Source organism: Hylobates moloch, unplaced genomic scaffold (genome assembly GCF_009828535.3).
Source record: "Hylobates moloch isolate HMO894 unplaced genomic scaffold, HMol_V3 SCAFFOLD_14, whole genome shotgun sequence".
NCBI classification, from domain to species: domain Eukaryota; kingdom Metazoa; phylum Chordata; class Mammalia; order Primates; family Hylobatidae; genus Hylobates; species Hylobates moloch.
This window is the reverse complement of record NW_026652289.1, coordinates 9,373,958-9,386,741: the sequence shown is the minus strand read 5'-3', so window position 1 is coordinate 9,386,741 and position 12,784 is coordinate 9,373,958. Positions and strand designations below refer to the sequence as shown.

General features: G+C 49.6%; 1 protein-coding gene across 1 annotated transcript in view; it reads left to right on the top strand.

Moving 5' to 3' along the window:
• Nucleotides 1-12,409, top strand: part of SIM2 (SIM bHLH transcription factor 2) — a 51,358-nt gene extending 38,949 nt beyond the window's left edge. Inside the window, exons 8-11 of the mRNA XM_032176145.2 lie at nucleotides 4,095-4,242; nucleotides 5,789-5,957; nucleotides 7,187-7,595; nucleotides 10,164-12,409. Of these exons, the coding sequence (XP_032032036.1) occupies nucleotides 4,095-4,242; nucleotides 5,789-5,957; nucleotides 7,187-7,595; nucleotides 10,164-10,591 (1,154 nt within the window). The 3' untranslated portion in view covers nucleotides 10,592-12,409. The remainder of the gene's footprint in view (nucleotides 1-4,094; nucleotides 4,243-5,788; nucleotides 5,958-7,186; nucleotides 7,596-10,163) is intronic.
• The last annotated feature ends 375 nt before the right edge of the window (nucleotides 12,410-12,784 follow it).

Sequence of the window (12,784 nt, the reverse complement as noted above, 5' to 3'; positions counted from 1 at the left end):
GGTTGTTGAGAATTTCACCCAGCTCTCTAGGTAGGCTCCTGCCCAGAATGGGCCAAGCCCAGACCACAAAGAGAACACAGGCCATGTGCAACTATTAAAACATTTCAATGTCCACTTTGGGAGGCCAAGGCAGGCAGATCACTTGGGGTCAGGAGTTTGAGACCAGCCTGGCCAACATGGTGAAACCCTGTCTCTACTAAAAAATACAAAACTTAGCCTGGCGTGGTGGCATTCACCTGTAATCCCAGCTATTCAAGAGGCTGAGGCAGGGAGAATCGCTTGAACCCAGGGGATGGAGGTTGCAGTGAGCCGAGATGGTGCCACTGCACTCCAGCCTGGGTGAAAGAGCAAGACCCTGTCTCAAAAAAAAAAAAAAGAAAAAAAGCATGGGGCCATATTCCTAAGGGCTTGAGTAGATTTTGAGGTTGAAGAGCTTAGCGAACACTTGTCCTCTTGAAATCCATGGACGGATCCTCAGGCTGAGCCTGCTGCATCTCTTGGTTATTTTGGACCATAAACAAATTGGCCGAATCTCCCTTAAAAGATGAGCCCACCTCACCCCCATACGTATTATTCAATGTATTACTTTGAAAGTATGGCAGCCAGACGCGGTGGCTCACGCCTGTAATCCCAGAACTTTGGGAGGCCAAGGCAGGCAGATCATGAGGTCAGGAGTTAGAGACCAGCCTGGCCAACATAGTGAAACCCCGTCTCTACTAAAGTACAAAAAAATTAGCCGGGTGTGGTCGTGGGTGCCTGTAATCCCAGCTACTCGGGAGGCTGAGGCAGGAGAATCACTTGAACCTGGGAGGCGGAGGTTGCAGTGAGCCGAGATCATGCCACTGCACTCCAGCCTGGGTGGCACAGCGAGACTCCGTCTCCAAAAAAAAGTAATGTCAAAAATCGCAAGTACTTCTATACCAACCTAATAGCTATAGAGAACACTCCAGAGGCCGCTGCTCCCTCCTCCCACAGCTGCCACTTTGAGGACACCTGGGCTGGACTCCAGCTGTGCCCTCAAGCTCTGTTGGCCCCAGTTTCCTGGTGCTGCCCATCTCCCACCTCCCACTGTTGTAGTGGGGGTAGAATGAGGCAATCCTGTGAAATGAGCGGGAAGTAGACACCATGTATCTTTTCGTTAGAGAAGCAAACCCCCAAAGGAGAAGCATTGTCAGGCTTCTCTCTTTGCCACGGCCTTTGCCTATACCCTTCAGCAGCGATCTGAGTCGGTTGAGATGCAGATGTTAAGCCTGGCAGAAAAGCGCTGCTCTCTGCATGGTCCCGGAGAGGCCTCTCTCCAGCCGGTGGCATGCTCGTTACGCAGCAGCACTGCCTCATGTCCCCAGGTTCATCCTGACGGGGTGGTGGGGCTTGATGGAGACTGGATTCCTGCCTCCCAAACCCCACAATCTTCTCTCCCATGTAAAAAACAAAAACATTTCATTCTGGTTAAACCTCCTCCTTGTTGGAAATTTAGAAAGTCAAGGAAAGCTGAAAAGAAGAAAGTGAAAATTATCTGTCATTTTCCGTCAGATAAGAGTTAATATGTATTGAGCCCTTCAGCTGTGTCTGCCAGCGTTCTAAGTCCTCAAATAGATCATCTAATCTTTCAACAACTATATGACGTAAGGACTGATTATGCTTTTTTAATAAATGAGGAAATTGAGTCACAGGGGTGTTGGTAGCTTGTCCAGCATCACACAGTTTGTTGGAGGGGGTGGTGTGTGCACTTTTTCATAATTACGGTTATACTTGACACATTTCTGAATCTTGTCTTTTCTTCTGTTAACATTGTATCAGACACATTTCCCATAATATTACAATCTCTTATTAATCATCATTTTAATGGCTGCATAGTTTGCCATAATGTATTTACTCTTTTCCCTACTGTTGAACAGTTAAGTCTCTCCCCACCCCTTTGCCCTGAATTTCCAGCAATACTGCAATGAAACCCTTTGTACGTAAGTCTGTGTTTGCACACACAGACTTGCTCACAAGTTCCACAGGATCAATTCCTAGAAGCGAAATCAGTGTGTCAGAGGGCGTGAGCTATCAGACTGCTTTCCACCAACTCATCCTTCCATCACACATGAAAACGCCTCTCACTGGGCCAGGTGCCCTGGCTCACGCCTGTAATGGCTGCATAGTTTGCCATAATGGCAAACTATGGGAGGGCAAGGTAGGCGGACCACTTGAGGTCAGGAGTTTGAGACCAGCCTGGCCAACCTGGCAAAACTGGTGAGGCTGAGGCAGGAGAATTGCTTGAATCCAGGAGGCAGAGGTTTCAGTGAGCCAAGATCATGCCACTGCACTCCAGCCTGAGCAATGCAGAGAGACTCTGTCTCAAAAAAAAAAAATGAAAAAGAAAGAAGAAAGAAAAGAAAGAAAAAGAAAGAAAGAAAAAGAAAGAAAGAAAGAAAAAATGCCACTCACCATAGATTAGCCAGTGTCACCTGTTGGCCTTTCATTTTTTTTTTTTTTTAGATAAAATTCACCTTTCTCACCATTTTCAGTGTTTTTTAGTTATAGTCACAGTGTTGAACAACTATCACCTTTAATTCCAGAACGTTTTCATCATCCCAAAAGGAGGCTGTCACTCCAGTCCCCCTCGTGCTTCAGCCCCTGGCACCCACTCATTTGCTTTTGGACTCTGTGGAGGTGCCTATTCTGGACAATTCATACAAAGGGAATCATACAATGTTTGCTTCTATTTTAATGTCTGTTGATCTGATGGATGGATCTGCCTTTGAGTTAAACAAGGGAGTTGGGCATTTGTTCATCATTTTGCCCATTATATTTATTCTTTGATGAATTATTATTCATGTTCTTTGCCTATATTGCTTTTAGGGTCTTTGTGTTTTTATCAATCTGTACGAACCCTTTATATATTAAGGTGAATAACTCCGTGCAGCGTTTTCTTTTGCACCAAAATATTTTGATGTGGATGAGAAAGAGCCATCTGCACGGTGAAAAGGAACTGTAAAGGACCACAGAGAACCCAGGAGTGTTTGGGCAGAGACTGGGGGCTTTGCCTAGTGGTATGATAGGAAGGCTGAATTTTTGCTGCATATGAGCCTCAAAGGCTGCATTTTTGTTGGATATGCGCCTTCGGGAGTTTCCTTCAGCCCCAGCTGGTGCAGTCACAGGCTCAGCCCCTTTGGCCACCCCCCAAATCTCTGCTCAGGCAGCTGCTAGTTAGTCCAGGGGCCAGTCCTGCCTTGAGAAGCAGGAATGTTCTGGAGCTGAGGACCCAGACATCCAAGGGTGTCTTTCTAGACTTGTGCTATCTCCTCTTCCCTGGAGAAGCTTCACCTCTCCACTGCCCACCTGTGGGTTCTGGCACTTTCCTCCCCCACCTGCCTCCTGGAAGGCAGTGAGGTGGAATTGTGGTTTATGGGTGCACCAAGCCTTTGGCTGAGCTGCTTAGCAGCCTGGAGTTTGCACCCAAGCATAGAAGACAGGCCAATAGGCCCAATTTTCAGGAACTCTGTAGCCAAGTAGAGGTCCTTCCTACATAAACAACATAGCAAATTAATGGGCCCAAGGAAAACTGGGATTAATGGGAAGAAAATATAAATGGCAACACAGTAACAAACCGTCTCACTGTGAATACCCTCATGTTCCTGAACAGCAAACATCAGCAACAGCTTGACACTTGGTTGAATGCACTTGACTACTTTGTGTAAATAACTACATCACTCACTGCCCCTCCCCATTAAGGATTTGGGGATTAAAACATAATTGTGGCATTTTGAAAACTAAAAAGCAAATTCAATTTTTTCATTCTGCCAGGTACAAACTTTGGTGGCTAATGTTTCCCTCAATGAAAGCAATGACTGTTAAATGAGAGTTCTTAACGGGTGGGAACTCCTTGAAGTGGAAGGCAAAATTCCTACGTGCACATGTATGTGTGCGCGTGTGTGTGCGTGTGCACGCACGAGACGCACACAGACATGCACCCGCCAGCGGAGAAAGCTCGCCCCCTTTGTCAAGTTCTCAGAGGGGTCCTTGGGACGTAGGTCACCATTGGGGGCAGCATCCCAGAGGTGGGGCCTGCGAAGCATCTAAGGACTCATGTCACCTTGTGCTTGCAGTGTTGGTGAAGGGCCAGGTCACCACCAAGTACTACCGGCTGCTGTCCAAGCGGGGCGGCTGGGTGTGGGTGCAGAGCTACGCCACCGTGGTGCACAACAGCCGTTCGTCCCGGCCCCACTGCATCGTGAGTGTCAATTATGTACTCACGTAAGTCACACGTATTTGTTTCTCTCCTTGCTCTTTTCTCTTCCCTGTCCCACATCAGATGGCTCCAATAAGCACCATCTCTCTTTCTCTCTTTCTCAAACTGTTCATTTGTCTCCTGTTTTTTTTGTTGTTGTTTTTTTTTAATTTTTTTAATTTTTTTTTTTTAGCGATCCGGTCATTTTGGAAGGTCCAAACTATTTCTATGCTCAGCGGTGAAAGCCAAGTGCTAGGCTGCAGGGGGAGCCAGGAGGAGGGGGCCTGCCCTGGGCATAGCTTAGGATCCCATCACAGAGCCTAGTGAGGAGCATGGGGGCGGGTGGTGATGCCCCCCATCCTGAATAGGGTGCAAAGAGGGTGCACACCCCCGATCAAGAATACAAACCTGTGCTATCCATGCCTATAAGCCTTTAGGTCATCTGAGATGCTCCTGCTGTCTGATACAGGAAGTATCCCATTTTTTTACCTGTCTTCCTATAGAGCCCGTTGCAAATAAATCATGGTGAATATTTGGTCCTTTAAACACTCCATAAGGTCAAGTTCAGTCGCAAATGCTTTTTTTTTTTTTTTTTTTTGTAAATTAAAAAAACATATGTTTTTGTAGAGACGGGGTTTTGCTATGTTGCCCAGGCTGGTCTTGAACTCCTGGCTTCAAGTGATCCTCCCACCTCAGCCTCCCAAAGTGCTGGAATTACAGGCATAAGCCACGGTGCCCAGCCTGCAAATACTTTTAAGGCCATTAGAAGCAATAGGACAGATGTCTATCTGGGGCCATATATTACTTTCCGCCCACCATAGCTATTGTACATTACATCACCTTGCTCCAGGCTCTGACCCTTGCCGTGCCACCAGCCCCATGATGAAAAGTGTTCTCATTTGCACTCTATATGGGGTGAGGATTTAGGCTCTAGGTTTGTTCATAGAATGACTGTGTGTCTTAGAAGTCAAGTGATTCTGACAAAACTGTCAGGGAGAAAACAGTTTAGCCCTTTAGTTATTCTTCCTGAGCAAATGTGTGGGCTGGTTCTCCAGGTCGACCTCTCCTTGTGCGAACATGACCCTGCTGAGTGACTTCTTCAGGGCAGAGATGGGCCCCCGATGTGAGAATGCACAAAGCTGGTGGTCAGGCTCCCGGACCTGTGAAGGGTCCCGGACTCTTGCCTCCTGGGGTGCTAACTGGGAGGCAGCTGGGCCACAGGTGTGCATGTTGGATGCAGGTGGACCTGATCAATGGTATTTCTGCCTGTCTCTTTTTCCCTTGATGGCTTTCCTAGTGGCCCACGGCCTCCCCCAGAAATGTGTCTGGGGCTTTATTGGACTGGAGAGAGCTCTGACCTGGCTCAGCATTTCCTGGGGTGGCCCAGCCTGGGGCTGCAGATGGCTTTTATAATGAGGGTGAGCTGGCCTTGTCTCAAATCCCATCCACAGCCAACCCCAGTGAAGAGACACACTGGAGTGCCGAGAATGCCTTGCCCAAGAGCTGGGGCCAGGGAAGCTCCTCGGCCTCCAGCGCCTGCTAGACATGACTCGGCCCACTCTCGCCTTCCAGGGAGATCGAATACAAGGAACTTCAGCTGTCCCTGGAGCAGGTGTCCACTGCCAAGTCCCAGGACTCCTGGAGGACCGCCTTGTCTACCTCACAAGAAACTAGGAAATTAGCGAAACCCAAAAATACCAAGATGAAGACAAAGCTGAGAACAAACCCTTACCCCCCACAGGTAACACGCACGTCCTGCAGTTCTGGGGTGCTGACATCTATCCTAGGGGTTTGGGACACCCGGACATGTTAAGGAATGGGGAGCCTCTCATCGCACAGCAGGGATCTCCCTGCCGCGGAGCAAGGTCCCTCTGGGATGTCCTGCCTACACAGTAGTGACAGCCGGGGGCAGGCTGACATCCCGGTGGGCTAGTCAAGTTTAGGAAACAGAAGACTAAATTGGAAAGGCACTTCAGCCCACTAGAATCCATGGGTTGGATTCTAATGGGCTTGACGGGTTGGAATCCACGGGTTAGATTCTAGACTGGTGGGTTAGAATACCAGTCCATTGTATTTCCGCAGCATTTTAAAAATGAAAGCCCTCCCTCTTTTTAAAAAAGTAGTTTGTGAGCTCTCAGAAATAGCAATTGTCAGCTGGGCATGGTGGCCCATGCCTGTAATAACAGCACTTTGGGAGGCCGAGGCAGGTGGATCACCTGAGGTCAGGAGTTTGAGTCCAGCCTGGCCAACGTGATGATACACCATCTCTATTAAAAATACAAAAATTCGCGCCTGTAGTCCCAGCTACTCAGGAGGCTGAGACAGGGAAATCGCTTGAACCCGGGAGGTGGAGGTTGCAGTGAGCCAGGACAGTGCCACTGCACTCCAGCCTGGGCGACAGAGCAAGACTCCATCACAGAAACAAAACAAAACAAAACAAAAGTGCTCTGACTGTTCTGTGCCAACTGAACTTTGGTAACGTGGTCATTAGCAGATAGACCAGTTGAACGCCACTGCCTCCACATTATGACAAAAAAAAAGAAAGAAGGAAAAGGAAGGAAGGGAGGGAGGGAGGGAGGAACGATCGAAAGAGAAAGGAGGGAGGGAGGGAGGAAGGAAAGAAAGAGAAAGAAAGAGAAAGAGAAAGAAAAAAGAAAGAAAGAAAAGAAAGAAAGAAAGAAAGAAAGAAAGAAGAAAAGAAGAAAGAAAGAAAGAAAGAAAGAAAGAAAGAGTCCATGTGTGTCTGATGTGTTGTTAGCTCGGGGTGGGGGATCTCTTTCCACCCTGGAGCAGGTCACTGGGGTATTGCTTGCTGTGTGCCTGTCCCCAGTGGGACCTTGCAGTGGTGGCGAGGGTAGGGCAGCCCTTGGATGATGGGGTTGGGCCCCGTCGGGACGGTTCTTGCAGGGCCGGAAGGCAGCTTCCTGCTGGCCCCTCGCCGGCCCTTCATCCATCTTCTTTGCCATGCAGCAATACAGCTCGTTCCAAATGGACAAACTGGAATGCGGCCAGCTCGGAAACTGGAGAGCCAGTCCCCCTGCAAGCGCTCCTGCTCCTCCGGAACCGCAGCTCCACTCGGAAAGTAGTGACCTGCTGTACGCGCCACCCTACAGCCTGCCCTTCTCCTACCATTACGGACACTTCCCTCTGGACTCTCACGTCTTCAGCAGCAAAAAGCCAATGTTGCCGGCCAAGTTCGGGCAGCCCCAAGGATCCCCTTGTGAGGTGGCACGCTTTTTCCTGAGCACACTGCCAGCCAGCGGTGAATGCCAGTGGCATTATGCCAACCCCCTAGTGCCTAGCAGCTCGTCTCCAGCTAAAAATCCTCCAGAGCCACCGGCGAACACTGCTAGGCACAGCCTGGTGCCAAGCTACGAAGGTGGGTCAGGTCTGCTCGTGGGGAAGGTGGGAGGACTGGGCACGGCCAGGGGCCGAAGCAGCCGTGGCAGTGGGTGGCAGATGGAGACAGAACCCTCACGCTTTGGGCAAACTTTCCCTCTTTCTGCTTCTAAGTAGGGCTTGCTGTGCTGTCTTGCTCTCAATGCAGGCACTCCTCCAGAGTGAGAAATGGCAGTCTGCCTGCCTCGGGGACGCTAGTGACAGTATAAAGGGCAACGGAAAACCGAGTATCCGGCCTTCACGTAAATCCTGGCCACATTCACCACCCAAAGGGGGACAGTGATTTTCGAAACCAGCTCCCGTGTGCTGAGAACACCCCAGCTGCATTTCTTTTGCAAGACTCCTTTGCACTCCATCCAGAAGTGAATATTTGAGACAAACGGCCTATTGGCTATTTTCCCATGCCAGTTTTGGAAGTGGGGAAAACTATGGTGGAAATTCGTGGGCTTGGGGACAGAAATGCCACTCACTAACCCAGGGCAAAGAACACAAACCCTCCAGGCCTCAGTTTCTTCACCTGTAAAATGGAGTCATAAGCTGTGATGTGCCTACTCCCAAGGACACAACACACAGTAGGGGCCTGCCCTGTACATGCTGGTTCAACAGAAAGGAATGGCCTTTCACCTTCTCCTGGTGGCAGGCAAGCAGATGTCCTCTGCAAGATACCACCAGCTCCCCAGGATGCAGACTGACTCCTGTTTGCTCGCTGGACCAAACCCAGGCAGAAGGTGGAAGGTGGGGACGGAGGTGTAGCTGCAGGACATGTATTCCCGTTGCACCCAGACCTAACTGCCGCTCAGAGTGTAGACCGAGATGGTACAGATGCCTGCAGTGCCACTAAAATGTGGGTGAAGGTGACATCAGGATTCTGTGCCCCAGGCTGGGCTCAGTGGCTCACACCTGTAATCCCAGTACTTTGGGAGGCCAAGGTGGGTGGATCACCTGAGGTCAGGAGTTTGAGACAAGCCTGCCAACATGCTGAAACCCCATCTCCACTAAAAATACAAAAATTAGTTGGGCACGGTGGTGAGCACCTGTAATCCCAGCTACTCTGGAGGCTGAGCCAGGAGGATCACTTGAACCCGGCAGGCGGAGGTTGCAGTGAGCTGAGATCACACCACTGCAGTCCAGCCTGGGTAACAGAGTGAGACTGTCTCAAAAAAAAAAAAAAAAAAAAAGATGATGTGCCCCAGAAAAGCAGCACACCAGCCCCTGCTTAAAGAGGCAGGAATTAAAGAAGAGAGCGCTTGGAAGTTCCCCCACCCCTCTCTTGAGGCAGGTAGGGTTCTGCTCCTTCTGGGCCTCATCCTGCTTTTTCTGCAAATCCTAGGAATCTCTTGCTCTGTCTTGTGACTTGAGGCTGAGATAGCGTTTCTTCCCAAATCTGAGAAGAGGGATAGATTATGGGAGAATGCTGCCTTTCTGAAAATCACTAGGACATGTTTTTTCAGAAGTAGCTAACTTAGAAAAGACCACACTGGCGACCAGGGCCAGGGCCCCTGCCTTTTGACCAGGCCTGTCCCAGGAGCCAGTGATCCCTTAGATTTGCATCTGCCATACCCATGAACACCTTGGGTCCCTCATATAACCAAGGAAGGGATCTCCAGAACATCCAAGCAAAGGAAGACAAAGCAAAGGGTTTTAAAAACAGCTGAAAGTATTACCCACTTGAGATTGACTTGAATTTGTGTGTCGGAAGCTGGCTAATGCTGTCACGTGGTATTTGACTTTTACCACTATTTTAAAAGTGAAAGAGGTTAACAATCTCCTTATCACACACTTGATAAAAAGTGGACCAAAGGTACTAATTTGAGCAATTTGCGATCAGCTTCCTAGTCTTTTTGGTATTAAAGGAAGACAAATGTTGCCATATAGTGTTTAAAAACAAACGAACAGACAAAGACAAAAAAAAAAACACACACACACACAAGCCAGGGAGCTACTTAATGTACTTAATGTCAGGGCATCGGACTGAGTAGATGGGAGTGGTTATTTTTCATTATGACACGGCGAAACCGATCAGGGTGGTTACCACCCTTCTCCACTGAGGGGCGGGCAGAAGAAATCAGAGCAGACAGGGGCCCTCCAACACCAGGGCCCCTGGTGGCCTCTAGACCTCTGCCGTCCAATCAGGTAGCCACCAACCCCGTGTGGTCTTGAACATGGAAATGTGGCCAGTGCAGTGAGGCAGGTGTGACCTGTGCTCTGCATCTCAGTACCAAAAAAAAAAAAAAAAAAAGAAAATATCCCAATAATTGTTTCACACTGATTGCACATTGAGATAGTATTTTGGATATGTTGCATTAAAGTATATTACTTAACAGGCATTCCACCTGTTTCTCTGCTTTGTAACGCGGCTCCTGGAACATTTCAGGTCGCGTCCTGAGATTGGACAGCACGGCCTAGACTAAGGCGGGGGAAGGCGACAGCGACCCAGCGGGTGGAGCGCGTGGGCGGCCGAGGGGTGGTGGCTGCGCCCGGGGCTTGGGGGTGGGGTGGCTGCGGCCGCGCCCCTTGCTGCCCTCTAACGTGTCGCCTGTCCCCGCAGCGCCCGCCGCCGCCGTGCGCAGGTTCGGCGAGGACACCGCTTCCCCGAGCTTCCCGAGCTGCGGCCACTACCGCGAGGAGCCCGCGCTGGGCCCGGCCAAGGCCGCCCGCCAGGCCGCCCGGGACGGGGCGCGGCTGGCGCTGGCCCGCGCGGCACCCGAGTGCTGCGCGCCCCCGACCCCCGAGCCCCCAGGCGCGCCGGCACAGCTGCCCTTCGTGCTGCTCAACTACCACCGCGTGCTGGCCCGGCGCGGACCGCTGGGGGGCGCCGCACCCGCCGCCTCCGGCCTGGCCTGTGCTCCCGGCGGCTCCGAGGCGGCGACCGGCGCGCTGCGGCTCCGGCACCCGAGCCCCGCCGCCACCTCCCCGCCCGGCGCGCCGCTGCCGCACTACCTGGGCGCCTCGGTCATCATCACCAACGGGAGGTGACCCGCTGGCCGCCCGCGCCAGGAGCCTGGACCCGGCCTCCCGGGGCTGCGGCGCCACCGAGCCCGGCAAACGCGCACGACCTACATTAATTTATGCAGAGACAGCTATTTGAATTGGACCCCGCCGCCGACTTGCGGATTTCCACGGCGGAGACCGCGCGCGCCGGTGCCGAGGGCTGAGGAGCGCCCGGGTCCAGGCAGGTGACCGGCCGCCTCTGTCCTGCGAGGGCCAGTGCGACCCAGTTGCTGGGGGCTTGGTTTCCTCACCTTGAAATCGGGCTTCACGCATCTTGCCTTGTCCCCAACGTTCCACGCTAGTCCCGCTGGGGGAATTGAAGCGGTTTCACTCCGCAAATATCCTCCACTTTCGGGAAGGGAAAACCCACCCTGCCACAGTCCGCTCTTCCAAGTGGATGGCAGACCTGGGAGGGGACGCCTGTGTCCCGAGCCCTTTTAGATACTTAGGTGAAGGCAGAAGTGATGATTGTAAGTCCCATGAATACACAACTCCACTGTCTTTAAAAGTCATTCAAGAGTGTCATTATTTTTGTTTTTATTTAACCCTTTCTTCAATACAAAATGCCAACAAGCCAAGACTAAGGAGGTGACCATGCAATTCCATTTTGTGTCTGTGAACATGGGTGTGCTTCACAAATACATTAACAAGCTCTTATTTCCCCCAACCCCTATGAACTCTTGATAACACCAAGAGTAGCACCTTCAGAATATATCGAATAGGCATTAAATGCAAAAATATATATGTAGCCAGAGAGTTTATGAGAATGACCCTGTCAAGCTTAATGATTACGTGGCAAAATCCCTCTGGCCCACACAGATCTGTAATTCACTAGGTTCGTGTTTGCTACAAATAGTGCTAATAAAGTTAAATTGCATGTGCAATACGGAACACTGTCAATGGACTGCACCTTGTGAAGGAAAAACATGCTTAAAGGGATGTAATGAAAATGATGTAGACATTTTAAGCATTTTCTACACAGCAAGAAAACTTCATAAGAACATGTTACGTGTGCAACAGGTAAACAGAAATCCTTTCATAAAGCACCAGCAGTGTTTAAAAAATGAGCTTCCATTAATTTTTATTTTTTATGGGTTTTGCTTAAAGATCTCAACATTGAAAAATCCTGCCATGGCTCTGAACTGCACCAATACATTGAACCACCGTCCTTCAATTTTCTTCACACTGTCAACACTGCATCATTTTGCTGCTTTATCAAAATGGTTTATTTTAGGAAACTTTTTCCACCTTTCTGAATGGAAAGAGGTTTTCATAAATGTTTTAAACTCATCGTTCTAGAATCAAGTGCACCTACACCAACTGCTCTCAAAATGTGAACTGACTTTTTTTTTTGCCAACCCTGTGTCACTTAGTGAGGACCTGACACAATCCCTACAGGGTGTCTGTCAGTGGGCCTCATGGTAAGAGTCACAATTTGCAAATTTAGGACCGTGGGTCATGCAGCGAAGGGGCTGGATGGTAGGAAGGGATGTGCCCGCCTCTCCATGTACTCAGCTATACCTCATTCACAGCTCCTTGTGAGTGTGTGCACAGGAAATAAGCCAAGGGTATTTTTTTTTATGTTCATGAGTCTTGTAATTAAACCGTGATTCTTGAAAGGTGTAGGTTTGATTACTAGGAGATACCACCGACATTTTTCAATAAAGTACCGCAGAATGCTTTTGTGACTACCTTGTTATTAACTTTTGGGGCTGTATTTAGTAAAAATAAATCAAGGCCGTCGGAGCAGTTCAATAACAAAGGTTACTGTTGAGAAAAAACACCCTATCATAGATTTACAAGTGACAACGTGGACAGGCGTAACAGAGTGTGCATGTACTTGAAAAAGAAAATGTGTACTAGTGAAAACGTCCTTGTCTAAACAAACTTCGTTTTCATAACCTAGAACATGAAGGAAGATTCTTACGCGAGCTGGCTTCAGGACAGCCAGGGCTGAGTGCAAAGTTAGCAGAGCTGTTACTATGGCAACCTAATATTGTTACCTCCATCTTGAAGAGTCTGCACATTTAAGCTGGGGATAGCGTTTCTTGACTTCTGTGAGGCTCTGGCAGGGGAAGAGGAAGCATTTTAATACATATGCCTCTCTTTTACAAAAAAGAAAAAAAAAATCATCGTGGGCCCTAACATGTACCATGTTGACAAAAATGCCAGATCAAA